General features: G+C 48.4%; 1 protein-coding gene across 1 annotated transcript in view; it reads left to right on the plus strand.

Moving 5' to 3' along the window:
• The window catches only part of SUSD4 (sushi domain containing 4), a 216,054-nt gene that overhangs the window by 170,793 nt on the left and 29,496 nt on the right, over positions 1 to 15,765 (plus strand). Inside the window, exons 4-5 of the mRNA XM_030195973.1 lie at positions 7,079 to 7,267; positions 12,466 to 12,654. Coding sequence (XP_030051833.1) covers positions 7,079 to 7,267; positions 12,466 to 12,654 — 378 coding nt within the window. The remainder of the gene's footprint in view (positions 1 to 7,078; positions 7,268 to 12,465; positions 12,655 to 15,765) is intronic.

Consider the following 15,765-nt stretch of genomic DNA (forward strand, 5'->3'; position numbering starts at 1 on the left):
GGTTTTCACTGAAGAAAATCCTGGAGAAGGACCGCGAGGGACTGTCAAAAGTACACCTGAGAATGGAATGGATATAGCACCGTTCACGGAAGAGAGTGTGTATCAACAACTTGGAAAGCTAAAGGTGGACAAAGCCATGGGACCGGACAGGATCCACCCCAGAATATTGAGGGAGCTCAGAGAGGTCCTGGCGGGTCCTCTTAAAGACTTGTTTAATAAATCCTTGGAGACGGGAGAGGTTCCGAGGGATTGGAGAATGGCGGAGGTGGTCCCTCTTCACAAAAGTGGGGATAGGGAAGAAGCTGGAAACTACAGGCCGGTAAGCCTCACTTCGGTTATTGGAAAAGTAATGAAAGCCATGCTGAAGGAAAGGATAGTGAATTTCCTAGAAGCCAACAAGCTGCAAGATCCGAGACAACATGGTTTTACCAGAGGGAAATCGTGCCAAACGAATCTCATTGAATTCTTTGATTTGGTAACTGGAGAATTGAATCATCGACGTGCTATAGACGTAATCTACTTAGATTTTAGCAAAGCTTTTGACACGGTTCCTCACAGGAGGCTCTTAAATAAACTAGATGGGCTGAAGATAGGTCCTGAAGTGGTGAACTGGATTAGGAACTGGTTGACGGACAGACGACAGAGGGTGGTGGTAAATGGAGTTCGCTCGGAGGAGGGAAAGGTGAGTAGTGGAGTGCCTCAGGGATCGGTGCTGGGGCAGATTCTGTTCAATATATTTGTGAGTGACATTGCCGAAGGGTTAGAAGGTAAAGTTTGCCTATTTGCGGATGATACTAAGATTTGCAACAGAGTGGACGCCCGGGAGGGAGTGGAAAGCATGAAAAGGGATCTGAGGAAGCTAGAAGAATGGTCTGAGGTTTGGCAATTAAAACTCAATGCGAAGAAATGCAAAGTGATGCATTTAGGGAGTAGAAACCCACGAGAGACGTATGTGTTAGGAGGGGAGAGTCTGATAGGTACTGAGGGGGAGAGGGATCTTGGGGTGATAGTATCCGAGGATCTGAAGGCGACGAAACAGTGTGACAAGGCGGTGGCCGTAGCGAGAAGGTTGCTAGGCTGTATAGAGAGAGGTGTGATCAGCAGAAGAAAGGAAGTGTTGATGCCCCTGTACAAGTCGTTGGTGAGGCCCCACCTGGAGTATTGTGTTCAGTTTTGGAGGCCGTACCTTGCGAAGGATGTTAAAAAAATGGAAGCGGTGCAAAGAAAAGCTACGAGGATGGTATGGGATTTGCGTTCCAAGATGTATGACCAAAGACTTGCTGACCTGAACATGTATACCCTGGAGGAAAGGAGGAACAGGGGTGATATAATACAGACGTTCAAATATTTGAAAGGTATTAATCCGCAAAAAAATCTTTTCCGGAGATGGGAAGGCGGTAGAACGAGAGGACATGAAATGAGATTGAAGGGGGGCAGACTCAAAAAAGATGTCAGGAAGTATTTTTTCACGGAGAGGGTGGTGGATGCTTGGAATGCCCTCCCGCGGGAGGTGGTGGAGAAGAAAACGGTAACGGAATTCAAACATGCGTGGGATATGCATAAAGGAATCCTGTGCAGCAGGAATGGATCCTCAGAAGCTTAGTTGAAATTGGGTGGCGGAGCAGGTGGGGGGAAGAGGGGTTGGTGGTTGGGAGGCTAGGATAGGGGAGGGCAGACTTATATGGTCTGTACCAGAGCCGGTGATGGGAGACGGGACTGGTGGTTGGGAGGCGGGAAATACTGCTGGGCAGACTTATACGGTCTGTGCCCTGAAAAAGACAGGTACAAATTCAAGATATGAGTTTATCTTGGGCAGACTAGATGGACCATGCAGGTCTTTTTCTGCCGTCATCTACTATGTTACTATGTTACTATGTGGCAAGGGAGATGCTAGAGGACAGCCCTTGATTGGAGGGAAAGGCCATGCCTGGCTGACCTCCCAGAACAGAGATAGTGAGAATGACCAGGAAATGATAGCAGGAAGCCAAAAGAGCCAAGCTTGGCAGAGAGAGAGAGGAAAAGGGGAGGTCTGGGCAGCCTCACAACCAGTGGTAACAGTTCTTACACAGCCAAGCAAGTGTGGTTGCATTGCTTGTGAACTACATTACACACAATGCCTTGCTCACGTACTTTTGCAGAGTGAGAACTGCAGCAATGATAGTCCTTAGAAATGAGAATAACAGTAAAAGCATTACACACATTTTAGGATCATGTTATAAGCTAGTGCGAGGCTGTCAGAGGACAGAACAGCTTGGCATAGCATTTGTCAAGAGTTGCAAGTCCATGATAAATTAATGTATGAGCTAAAAGGGCAAGGAGCCACCTACAACCAGATTTGGTCATGTGTAAATTGGAGTGACTAAATTAGAATACTGTTTTGTTACCTTATCCTTCAATGAACAGGAAGGGCAGATCCAGCTATATCTAAGGTAAGCATTTATATAGTTGTCTGTTAATACTCTTGGGGGTAGGGGGAAAAGGATTTCTCTTTCAGCTATAAAAAGCCTGTTCATAGTCATGAAGATCTTACCATTGATGTTCTCACAGGGATAATGATGTGGACACTGAGGAGAGGACAAGTGCCTTATATTGTGTATAAGAATGTAGGATAGTCCTAGTGCATACCAAATCTGTAACTTGTTTGTTTGGTTTTTTTCCTGCTAAGTCTGTTGTTGCATTTAAATGTTGTTGTTATATATGACAACTGACCAAATAAAGAGAGAATTACAAAAAATATATATATATATATCCGGGGTATGTGCGGACTGATGACACTTAACTGGGTCAGGACCAATTTGTTTAGCCCTTAATTGGCTAAGTTAAACCAGACAAAGACAGGGAGTCCTATTTGTCTGGTTAACTGATTAAGAGGCCATTTTACTAAGGCGCGTAGGCATCTACATGTATCCAACATGCGTCAGTTTGGAACTACAGCCCGTCTACTGCGTGCCCCGGGCGGTAATTCCATTTTTTGCACGTGTCCGATATGCACGGCAGAAGATAATTTTTATTTACTACCACCTGACGCTAACCAAGCGGTAATCAACAGTGTACGCAAGCCGACGATTACTGCCCGGTTAACCTGTGAGACCTTACTGCTAAGTCAGTGGGTGGCGGTAAGGTCTCAGGCCCAAAATGGATGGACGCGCGCCAAGTTTTATTTTGCTGCACGTCTATTTCCCCCCCCCCAAAAGTCCTTTTTAGCAGACGTGCTGAAAAATGGACCTGCATGCGTCCAATACACGCGCCTACAACAGCGCAAGCCATTTTTCGTCGTACTTTAGTAAAAGGACCCCTAAGGGCTCAATATCGGCACTTATCTGGTTAACTGCTCACTCTGACCCCGAAGTGCCCACACAATAGCTGGCTTTGGCTTTAGCATTTAGAGGGAATATTCAGGGTAAATTATGCTAAATATTCCTTGGGGGGCCCACTCGGAGCCAGTTAACCATATAAGAGCCTCTCTTAAATGTATAACTCACTTTGAATATTAACCCCATATATATAAACATTTACATAAAATTTGTCCTTTCAGGTATGAGTGTTTCTGTTCCACCGGCTGCTAAATGTAGAATCTAATTTACTAAGCTTTTTCCCTCTCCAACGCACAGATTGGAGAAAAAGCCTTCGTAAATCAAGCCCTTCCTTGTCATCAGCAGCAAATGAATCCATTAACTGATGGGTTGTATCCGCCTACCTGCAGGTGGAGATAAAGAACACTGAAAAACCGTAGTGCCTCTTGGACGGCTAGCCCCAACTGCCTTCAGTATTTCTCTATCTCCCAGCAGGTGTGGATGTAACTTGATCAGCTCCTGGATTTCAGACTGCCTGGGGTGGCTCCTGTGCTTTGTCAGTTGAGCAGGGGTGTTGTGGCTGGTGGTGCCCACTTTAAAGGCATATAGGTTCGCCCTTTCCCTGCCTTACCCATTCCCCCCACCTCCCAGAGGCCCTCTTTTGCTTCTGCCTCCAACTTTCGTCACAGCGTTAAAAAAAAAAAGAGCGCGCTTTTACTGCGTGGCTGTTCTAAGGCTTTTTCCAGAGATTCTGGTTCTGTGCAGCTTGACCAGAGCTTGTTGACTTGGTCTTCTGAGGTGAGAGTGGTGCCCAGCACCTCTGGGGAGGTCCCGCGGACGTCGTTCTGAACGGGGTAAGTTTTGGCGCAAAGCTGCCATTTTATTGTCTTATTTCCGTCCAGTCATACGATGGCTGCTGAGGGAGTTAAGCGCTGTTCCCGTTGTGGTAAACGCAGATCAGCAGCGGGGCTGTGTAAAACGTGCTCCTTAGACGCTCACGCTAGTATGAGCATGGCGAGCGATGTTTCTTCCTGCTCGATGGAGCTGGCAGCGGGCGCCATTTTGGAAGCGCCGCATGTCTCGACCCTTGTGGTTGTGGAGGAGTCTGAGTGCAGGGGGACGCCTCATTTAGAGGCTGCCAGAGGAGCTCCTACATCCGTTTCTCCTAATTCGGAGGCGGAGGGCCAGGGTGAGTTTTTCTCCCCTGAGTTTGTGCTTTTAATGCATAAGGCATTCATGCTGAAAAGAGCTCTGCCGCAGGTGTCTGACACTGCCTTGCCTCCTGGCTTCCCTCCGGGTGCTGAGGCCCCGGGGATGGCTTCAGATGTTATTTCCTCCCCCGAGCATTGGAAACACTCTAAACATAGACGGGTAAATTCCCCGTCTGAAAGTGGCGCATATCCTTTTTCCCCCTGTGGTCGGGCTGTGGGGAGTCTGAGGGGTCTGGCAGGCCCTCAGGGATGGATGATCCAGAGGAGGGTGTCTGTTTGCCACTGGATTTGGATGATCCCAATGCGGTCTGGATTTTCCACCGCAACGAGCTGCCAGCTCTTATTGCTGACGTCTTGCAGGCCCTCTCGATTGATGATCCTGCTGAAGGCGAGGCCTCCTCTGTTAATCTTAGGATGGCAAGTACTAAGAAGCCTACTCGGGCCTTTCCGATGCATGACTCCATCCAAGAGCTTATTTCTGCTCAATGATCTGACCCTGATGGGCCGTTGAAAGTGGCCAGGGCTATGGGTCAGCTTTTCTCTCTGCATGAGGAGCACTTGGCCCCTTTGGGGATGCCTAAAGTGGATGCATTGGTCACGGCAGTGACAAAAAAGACCACTCTCCCAGTAGAGGGAGGGGTCACTTTGAAAGACATGCAGGACTGGCGGCTGGAGTCCGCGCTGAAGCGGTCCTTTGAAATTGCGGGCCTTGCCTTGAGGGCGTCTATTTGCAGTTCCTATGCAGCCCGGGCATGTCTTTCCTGGCTACAGCAGGCGGTAGAACAGCCCGTCGATGGTGCGGGTACCCTTTCTGAGGTTGCCCCGTGGATGGAGTCGGCCCTGTCATTTTTGGTTGGTCAGAGCTTCAGCTAAACAGATTTCTGTGGCGGTTTCTGCCCGCCACCTTCTTTGGCTATGGCATTGGGTGGCTGACATGGCTTCTAAGCAAAGGCTGGTGAGGCTACCCTTTCGGGGCCTCCTGTTATTTGGAGAGGAATTAGAGAAGATTGTGAAAGACATGGGGGACTCTAAACCCCAGCGGTTACCTGAGGATAGGTCGAGGCCTTCTTCCAAAAGTTCTGTGTTTCCCTCCTCTTCCAGACCTCACTTCCGTGAAGCTCGAAGGTATCGCCCGGGGCACTCTGCTGGGTTTTCTCAATGTACCCATTTTCAGCAGAGGAACTCCTTTCGCTCGGACAAACATTCTGCAGGGGCCAGGTCAAGGCCAGGAGTTCAGGGGTGTCCTCCACAATGATGGGACGCCAGTCAACGAGGCCCTCAGAGTATGACATTTTCGCATGGAAACCATGCTCTCTGTCTTTGCGGCAGTTCAGCCAGGAGAGTTTCTCACGTCACTGGACCTAAAAGAAGCATATTTGCATATTCCTATCTGGCCTCCACACCAGCGGTTCCTCCGCCTTGCGGTGTTGGGAAAACATTTCTAGTTTCGGGCCTTGCCTTTCAGCCTAGCCACAGCTCCCCGTACCTTCTCCAAGGTAATGGTGGTTGTAGCTGCCTGCCTCAGGCGAGAGGGTATCAGAGTTCACCCTTATCTTGACGACTGGCTCCTCAGAACTGATTCGGCAACTGAGATTCGTCTTGCCACAGCCAGAGTGGTGGCAGTTCTGCAGGTGCTAGGCTGGGTGGTCAATATACCCAAAAGTCACCTGACCCCCTCTCAGTTTCGCGAGTATTTGGGGGTCCGGTTCGACACGGCATCAGGGTTTGTATTTTTCCCGACCAAAGGCAGTGCAAGCTTCAGAATCAAGTCTGTCTGCTCCTGCGGATGCCTCGCCCGCGAGCTTGGGACTTTGTCCAGCTGCTGGGGTCAATGACAGCCACCTTGGAGGTGGTGCCTTGGACGAGAGTGCATATGAGGCCTCTGCAGATTGCCCTGCTTCAACAATGGTCTCCGATGTCCCAGGAATATCAAAGCAGACTAACGTTGCTCCCTGCGGCCCGGCTCAGTATGGAGTGGTTGCTCTCCGACAGGATGCTGTGCCAAGGAATGCCTCTTGTGCTTCCTTCTTGGTGCCTGGTGATAACAGATGCCAGCCTTCTAGGCTGTGGAGTGCATTGCCAGGGAAGCTATGCTCAGGGTCTGTGGACACCCATGGAAGCGGGGTGGTCCATCAATCGCTCGGAACTGAGAGTGATATTCCAGGCTCTTATGGCCTTTCAAAAAACTCTGAAGAGGCTTGCTGTCCGGGTTCTGTCAGACAACATGACAGCGGTGGCATACATAAATCGTCAGGGAGGCACGCAGTGCAGGGCCCTGGCCACGGAGGCCGCTCAGATTGGCCACTGGGCTGAGCTACACCTGCAGCCTCTGTCGGCAGCTCACATTGCAGGTCAGAGCAACGTGCAAGCCGATTTTCTCTATCTCCACCTGCTGGTAGGCAGATACAACCCATCAGTTAATGGATTCATCTGCTGTGACTAAAGGAAAGAAAATTACCAAGGTAAGAACCTAATTTTCCCATGGTTTGTTCTCCCTACCTCTCATAATTCAGTCATGAAAAACTAGTGGCATGCTGTCTTGATCATAGAACCGTATCTCTTCTTAATTTGCAGGTTGTCCGAGGCCATTGGTTCTTTCTCACAGTTATATAAATATATCTGAATCCGAGTCTTCCTTCCCGGAGGGAAGAGTGATATTTTATCAGTGCTTTCCTGGATACAGACTAGAGGGGTCAGAGTTCGTTGAGTGCATGCCTAACCTTATCTGGTCAGACAGCCCACCCCGGTGCCTTGATGTGAAAGGTAAAAGTATCTTCTTTCTTATTGCTTAGTGTTCATTTGTGAAGCCCAAGAATGTTTTAAGCAAGAGGGCCCCAAATATGCAGAAGGCATGAATGGTGCACACAGAGCTTGGTTTTGTGATCTGTGGAGCACTTTTTTTTCCTTCCTTTCTTTCTCTCTCCCTCCCACTCTTTCACTTCTTGTGCATGGCTTTACCTACATGTCAGTAACCTCCCATGTTCTCCCACCAGTGCCTTAGGATGAAGGTTCACAAGCATGAGAGCAGGAAGAAAGGTACAGGTGAGCTGGCTGGCAGCGAGTAGGTGTAGTGGCAGAGCAAATTTCTTAGGCAGTTAAGGGCAATTTGCCTGGGCATTTGTGTCCACCTGCTTCTCACCCTCATTAAAAAAAAGAGGAGTGCAAGCTGCTGGCTCTACAGGTGCAAACCAAAGTAGCAGAGTTGGAGTTAGTGTGATTTAAAAAACGTCCTGAGCTGAAGGTGATACTGTAAGGAAAGATAACCAAACTAGAGTACTGCTGTGAGGTGAGAGAGCTACCACGATGGAATGAGAGAGATGCTTTGGGTGGGGGTGGGGGGAAGAAGAGGGGAGATGCTCATAGCAGGGGAGGGAGAAGAGAATTGGGTGAAGCTGGATGGGAAAGTGAAAAAAAAGAGTAGATGTTTGGGGCACAAGGGTAAATGTCAATGCTAGGGAGAAGGGGAATATGGTTAAGGAGTGGGGCAGATAGGATGGAAGGCGGAGAAAGAAGGTAGTTGCTTGGGGGGGTAGGGAGGGTCTGGATTGCCAGGTGGTGTGGCATGATTGTCTATATCTCAGTAATAAAAGTGTCAGTAATATGGTCATGTTTGCTATAGCGCTAGGAATCCTACCTTTTACTTTCCGTCCATTTCAAAATCACCAACAGGGCTACACAGGGTCTCCCCTGCTCAGCATACCCTGAGGGGAGATGTCCCCCACTCCCCATATGGCTGTCTCTCAGTGGTTTGAAATGTTCCACGTAGCCTTTCTCATTAAAAGTTTGGGGATCCCTTGCTTTAAGCTTATCAGTGAATTCTAAACCATACAAAGCAGGTATAGGCTATGGAGAAGAGCCGCATTTTACTGGTTTAATTTATTTATTTATTAGGATTCATTTACCGCCTTTTTGAAGGAATTCACTCAAGGCGGTGTACAGTAAGAATAGATCAAACATGAGCAGGAGGCAATTAGAGCAGTAAAAATATTCGAACAACAATACAAAGTATGGCATGGTATACTACTTGCAATGACAACACAATATGTACTAGAACATTATAATTGGTAGTGAAGGGTAAGGCAAAGTTGTAACATATTGATGAGTAAGAAAGTAGGAAGAATTAGAAAGTAAGGTGATTGATTTGAAGAAAGTTGCACGTGAGGTCAGAGAGATGGTTAAGTATTATCTCAGTTAGGCTAGGAGTGGTTAAACATGTCCTGCTGCCTGAGTCAATCCTTGTGTATGTGAGTGAGACTAACAAGTTAGTTACTTCTTCCATTAAAGGCTTGGTTGAAGAGCCAAGCTTTCACCTGCTTCCTGAAGTAGAGGTAGTCTTGTGTTGCACTCCTTTCGCTCGGACAAACATTCCTCAGGGGCCGGGTCAAGGCCAGGAGTTCAGGGGCGTCCTCCACAATGATGGGACGCCGGTCCACTCCTCCATGCCTGCAATAGGAGGACGTCTTTCCCTCTTTCTAGAGGAGTGGACCAAGATTACTTCGGATCAGTGGGTCCTGGACCTGATCAGAGAAGGTTACCGACTGGAATTTGGTGCCCCGGTGAAAGACGTGTTTGTGGAGTCCCGATGCGGCACTGCTGTAAAATGGACGGTGGTAGAGGAGACCTTACAAGTCTTGCTGCACCTTGAAGTGGTGATCCTGGTGCCTCCCACCAAACGTGGCTGCGGCCACTGTTCCATTTATTTTGTCGTGCCTCGAAAAGGCAGGTCTTTCAGACCGATCAGCGACTTACGAAGAGTCAACGAGGCCCTCAGAGTACGACATTTTTGCATGGAAACCCTGCACTCCGTCATTGCAGCAGTTCAGCCAGGAGAGTTTCTCACATCTCTGGACCTAAAAGAAGCATATTTGCACATTCCTATCTGGCCTCCACACCAGCGATTCCTCCACTTTGCGGTGTTGGGAAAACATTTCTAGTTTCGGGCCTTGCTTTTCGGCCTAGCCACAGCTCCCCTTACCTTCTCCAAGGTAATGGTGGTTGTAGCTGCCTGCCTCAGGTGAGAGGGTATCAGAGTTCACCCTTATCTCGACGACTGGCTCATCAGAGCGGATTCGGCAACCGAGAGTCGTCTTGCCACAGCCAGAGTGGTGGCAGTCCTGCAGGTGCTAGGCTGGGTGGTCAATATACCCAAATGTCACCTGACCCCCTCTCAGTCTCGCGAGTATTTGGGGGTCCGGTTCGACATGGCGTCAGGGTTTGTCTTTCTCCCCGACCAAAGGCGGTGCAAGCTTCAGAATCAAGTCTGTCTGCTCCTGCAGATGCCTCGCCCGCGAGCTTGGGACTTTGTCCAGCTGCTGGGCTCGATGACGGCCACCTTGGAAGTGGTGCCTTGGGCGAGAGTGCATATGAGGCCTCTGCAGATTGCCCTGCTTCAACAATGGTCTCCGATGTCCCAGGAATATCAACGCAGACTAAGGTTGCTCCCTGCGGCCCGGCTCAGTATGGAGTCGTGGCTCTCCGACAGGATGCTGTGCCAAGGAATGCCTCTTGCGCTTCCTTCTTGGAGCCTGGTGATAACAGATGCCAGCCTTCTAGGCTGGAGAGCGCATTGCCAGGGAAGCTATGCTCAGGGTCTGTGGACACCCATGGATGTGGGGTGGTCCATCAATCGCTTGAAACTGAGAGCGATATTCCAGGCTCTTATGGCCTTTCAAAAGACTCTGAAGGGGCTTGCTGTCCGGGTTCTGTCAGACAACATGACAGCGGTGGCATACATAAATCGTCAGGGAGGCATTCAGTGCAGGGCCCTGGCTGCGGAGGCCACTCAGATTGGCCACTGGGCCAAGCTACACCTGCAGCTTCTGTTGGCAGCTCACATAGCAGGTCAGAGCAACGTGCAAGCCGATTTTCTCAGCAAGCATCAAATCAACCCGGCGGAATCGAAACTGGCAGAAGAAGTTTTTCTTCAGATTTGTGCCAAATGGGGGACTACCGGAATGGATCTAATAGCATCAAGTGCAAACGCCAAAGTACCTCGCTTTTTCAGCAGTAGGCGAGATCCTCACTCGGTGGGGTTGGATGCTGTGGCTCAACCCTGGCCCTCAGAGCTCCTGTATGTGTTCCTTCCTTGGCCCTTGATAGGGCGAGTCCTACTGCGGATTCGACAGCACTGAGGTCTGGTGGTTCTCATCGCTCCAGATTGGCCAAGGCGTCCGTGGTATGCGGATCTCCGCCGGATGTTAGTGGACGCTCCGGTGCATTTGCCCCTGGTGCTGGACCTGTTGGTTCAGGGTCCGGTGTCTATGGAGGATCCCTGCTGATTTGGTCTTACGGCCTGGCTATTGAGAGGGCGCAATTGAGAAACAAAGGCTACTCTAACAAGGTCATTGCCACTCTCTTGCAGGCCCGCAAGCGGTCCACCTCCGCAGCTTATGCTCGGATCTGGCACAAATTTGAGGTGTGGGGTGTTTCAAAGGTGATCACACCTACAAGGGCTACAGTTTCGACAGTGCTGGACGTTTTGCAGGAGGGCTTACAAAAAGGCCTGGCTTACAATTCCCTGCGGGTGCAAGTGGCAGCATTATCATGCTATCGAGGGAAAGTCACTGGTTTGTCCCTTGCTGCTCATCCGGACATTGCCCGATTTCTCAGAGGGGTGCTTAGGCTCCGTCCTCCCGTCCGGTTGCCCTGTCCGGCCTGGAACCTGGGGCTGGTGTTGAAGGCTCTTCAGTGTTCGCCCTTCGAGCCGCTTAAGCGAGCTTCGGAGAAGGATGTGACTCTCAAGACAGTCTTTTTTGTGGCCATTACATCGGCTAGACGCGTGTCTGAGCTGCAGGTGCTGTCCTGTTGGGACCCTTTTCTGCAATTCTCGGAGTCCGGAGTAACGGTACGTACAGTGCCTTCCTTCCTGCCTCAGGTGGTTTCAGTGTTTCACCTGAACCAGCCCATTTTTCTTCCTTCCTTTTCTAGGGAAGAGTTCCCGGACTCCTTTGGGCAGTTACATCTTCTGTATGTCCACAGGGCGCTGTTGCAGTATCTACAGATGTCAAATGACTTCAAGACTTCTGATCGCCTTTTTGTCTTGTTGTCAGGTCCTCGGCGTGGAGGCCCAGGGTCTAAGGCCACTATAGCCCGTTGGCTCAAGGAAGTCATTTTTTGCTGCATATCTGCTTTCAGGTCGGCCTCCGCCTGAAGCATTTAAGGCGCATTCCACAAGAGCTATTTCCTCCTCGTGGGTTGAAACGTGTGCACTCTGTCTTCAAGAGATCTGTAGTGCGGCTACTTGGGCTTCTCAGCTCTCATTTGTCCGTCATTATAAGCTGGATGTTGCAACGAAGTAGGACGCTGTTTTTGGAGCACAAGTGCTTGCTTGTGGTGTGGCCTGTTCCCACCCTAAGTAGGGATTGCTTTTTGTACATCCCATCAGTTAATGGATTCATCTGCTGCTGATGACAAGAAAGGGAAAATTAGGTTCTTACCTTGGTAATTTTCTTTCCTTTAGTCACAGCAGATGAATCCGTGATCCCTCCTTGTCTGACTTGTTTTTTGTTCAGATCTTTCATGCAGATATATATCTCATTGGGAGAAGTTGGAAACCAGTTCTCAGAATTTCTACATGATGTTCTACTACAGGAGGTTGAGATCGTCCCTCCTTTGTATGGTTATTGCTCCTGTTCTGGGGGCGTTTGTTTGCTGTGAGGAAAGTTTATGATGTTATAACTTTATGGTTCACTCTACTTTGGAAACCTCAAATACTGAAGGCAGTTGGGGCTAGCCGTCCAAGAGGCACTATGGTTTTTCAGTGTTCTCTATCTCCACCTGCTGGTAGGCGGATACAACCCATCAGTTAATGGATTCATCTGCTGTGACTAAAGGAAAGAAAATTACCAAGGTAAGAACCTAATTTTCCCATGGTTTGTTCTCCCTACCTCTCATAATTCAGTCATGAAAAACTAGTGGCATGCTGTCTTGATCATAGAACCGTATCTCTTCTTAATTTGCAGGTTGTCCGAGGCCATTGGTTCTTTCTCACAGTTATATAAATATATCTGAATCCGAGTCTTCCTTCCCGGAGGGAAGAGTGATATTTTATCAGTGCTTTCCTGGATACAGACTAGAGGGGTCAGAGTTCGTTGAGTGCATGCCTAACCTTATCTGGTCAGACAGCCCACCCCGGTGCCTTGATGTGAAAGGTAAAAGTATCTTCTTTCTTATTGCTTAGTGTTCATTTGTGAAGCCCAAGAATGTTTTAAGCAAGAGGGCCCCAAATATGCAGAAGGCATGAATGGTGCACACAGAGCTTGGTTTTGTGATCTGTAGAGCACTTTTTTTTCCTTCCTTTCTTTCTCTCTCCCTCCCACTCTTTCACTTCTTGTGCATGGCTTTACCTACATGTCAGTAACCTCCCATGTTCTCCCACCAGTGCCTTAGGATGAAGGTTCACAAGCATAAGAGCAGGAAGAAAGGTGCAGGTGAGCTGGCTGGCAGTGAGTAGGTGTAGTGGCAGAGCAAATTTCTTAGGCAGTTAAGGGCAATTTGCCTGGGCATTTGTGTCCTCCTGTTTCTCACCCTCATTAAAAAAAAAGAGGAGTGCAAGCTGCTGGCTCTACAGGTGCAAACCAAAGTAGCAGAGTTGGAGTTAGCGTGATTTAAAAAACGTCCTGAGCTGAAGGTGATGCTGTAAGGAAAGATAACCAAACTGGAGTACTGCTGTGAGGTGAGAGAGCTACCATGATGGAATGAGAGAGATGCTTTGGGTGGGGGTGGGGGGAAGAAGAGGGGAGATGCTCATAGCAGGGACAGGGGGAAGAGGGGAGATACTCAGGGGAGGGAGAAGAGTAAAGGGAAGAGAATTGGGTGAAGCTGGATGGGAAAGTGAAAAAAAAGAGTAGATGTTTGGGGCAAAAGGGTAAAGGTCGATGCTAGGGAGAAGGGAGGAATATGGTTAAGGAGTGGGGCAGATAGGGTGGAAGGGGGAGAAAGAAGGTAGTTGTTTGGGGGGAGGGAGGGTCTGGATTGCCAGGTGATGTGGCATGATTGTCTGTATCTCAGTAATAAAAGTGTCAGTAATATGGTCATGTTTGCTATAGCGCTAGGAATCCTACCTTTTACTTTCCGTCCATTTCAAAATCACCAACAGGACTACACAGGGTCTCCCCTGCTCAGCATACCCTGAGGGGAGATGTCCCCCACTCCCCATATGGCTGTCTCTCAGTGGTTTGAAATGTTCCGTGTAGCCTTTCTCATTAAAAGTTTGGGGATCCCTTGCTTTAAGCTTAGCAGTGAATTCTAAACCATACAAAGCAGGTATAGACTATGGAGGACAGCCGCATTTTACTGGTTTAATTATTTTTGTATTTATTTATTAGGATTCATTTACCACCTTTTTGAAGGAATTCACTCAAGGCGGTGTACAGTAAGAATAGATCAAACACGAGCAGGAGGCAATTAGAGCAGTAAAAATATTCGAACAACAATACAAAGTATGGCATGGTATACTACTTGCAATGACAACACAATATGTTCTAGAACATTATAATTGGTAGTGAAGGGTAAGGCAAAGTTGTAAAATATAGATGAGTAAGAAAGTAGGAAGAATTAGAAAGTAAGGTGATTGATTTGAAGAAAGTTGCACGTGAGGTCAGAGAGATGGTTAAATATTATCTCAGTTAGGCTAGGAGTGGTTAAACATGTCCTGCTGCCTGAGTCAATCCTTGTGTGTGTGAGTGAGACTGACAAGTTAGTTACTTCTTCCATTAAAGGCTTGGTTGAAGAGCCAAGCTTTCACCTGCTTCTTGAAGTAGAGGTAGTCTTGTGTTGCACTGGCCATGGCCATTGTTTAGATTTGTTATGAGCATCATCGCTGCCAGTGATTATAATTTATAGAGTGCCGCATTCAGCAATGTTCCCAGTGATTGCACCATACAGAAACTACACCATGTAGCTTACGCTCCTTGAGTTAACTGGGCTACAGTAGAATGGGACAAGGATAGTGACAGGATGTGTAAGCATTGTCGGAGAACTGAAGGATTCTTCATGCAGACAGAAGGTTTCAGTTCTTAATGTGTCTGTTGGTTCTCTGTTTTCCATAAAGCAAAACCTAAAAATATGCAAACTGAAATGTGTAAGCAAAACAATTCAGTTACTACTACTATTACTTCTACTACTATAAATCATTTCTATAGCGCTACCAGTCATACGCAGCGCTTCACAATTTAACACGAAGAAAAGACAGTCCCTGCTCAAAAGAGCTACAATCTAAATCAAGACAGACAGACAGGACAAATAAGGGAAAAGGGTAGGACAGACAGATAGATAGCAGACGTAACCTAACTGGATGGTGTTGGCCAGTGCCTGCACTATCCATATATTCAGCACAACTTATCATACGGATAGCTGCACTGAGGCTAGCATTTAAATTATTCCAGTCACCGTACAGGCTGAAAATTGGACCCATGATTATTAAATCCTGCTCCAAGAGCAATGATCCTGGCTGCACGTGAAAGTGGCAGTTAAGTATACATGTGCTTTCCCTTTGCAAAATTGTCCATTTTTACACATATAGGGGGGCAGTTCTATAACTGGGCACCCTCTTTTAGGCACCCCAATGCTACAAAGCGAGAGCCTGTTCTATAATGGCATCTGGACGGCTATAACCCAGCATCAGTGTACCTAACATGTACACACCTGCAGTTACACCAGCCATAGCTCTGGTATAACTGCAGTCATGTAAATGTGGCAATGGTGCACGTAACTTACAGTATTTTGTAAGTTGAGTACGTAAATGGCAGCTCCGCTCATGCCCCTCTCATACTCTGCCCATGTGAACACCCCGCTTCCATTTACACACTATGTGTCACGACTGCAGTTGTGCCCTGTCCCTGACTCACCTTTGGCAGTCGGCAGGAGTCCATGGCTCTCAACAGGCCTCTGATCCACCCCTCCAATGCAGCAGGCAGCCGGTGCCACGGTCCCTGGCGCCTTGCAGAGTTCTGCCGCTCATGCGGGTCCCCTGGATTCAGTTGCTTCCGGCACAGGCTGGCAGTGGCCCTTCCTCTAGGCGGGCATGCCCCAGATCTGCCTTTAAAGGGCCTATGGTGGAAGTTCTTCAGGATGCCCCCTCCAATGACATCATGAACTGTGGCCTTATAGGACTCCTGTGGCCTGCCTGCACTGCCCTTAAGGTGCTAGCAGTAACTAATAAGAGAAGCAGTTTAAATAATTCTTATGCTGCTTTAAGAAATTGTATCAGGAACAAAAGCTGAACTGCTGATGATTATTTTATCTAAACACTTTAAAAATCT

Source organism: Microcaecilia unicolor, chromosome 3 (genome assembly GCF_901765095.1).
Source record: "Microcaecilia unicolor chromosome 3, aMicUni1.1, whole genome shotgun sequence".
NCBI classification, from domain to species: Eukaryota; Metazoa; Chordata; class Amphibia; order Gymnophiona; family Siphonopidae; genus Microcaecilia; species Microcaecilia unicolor.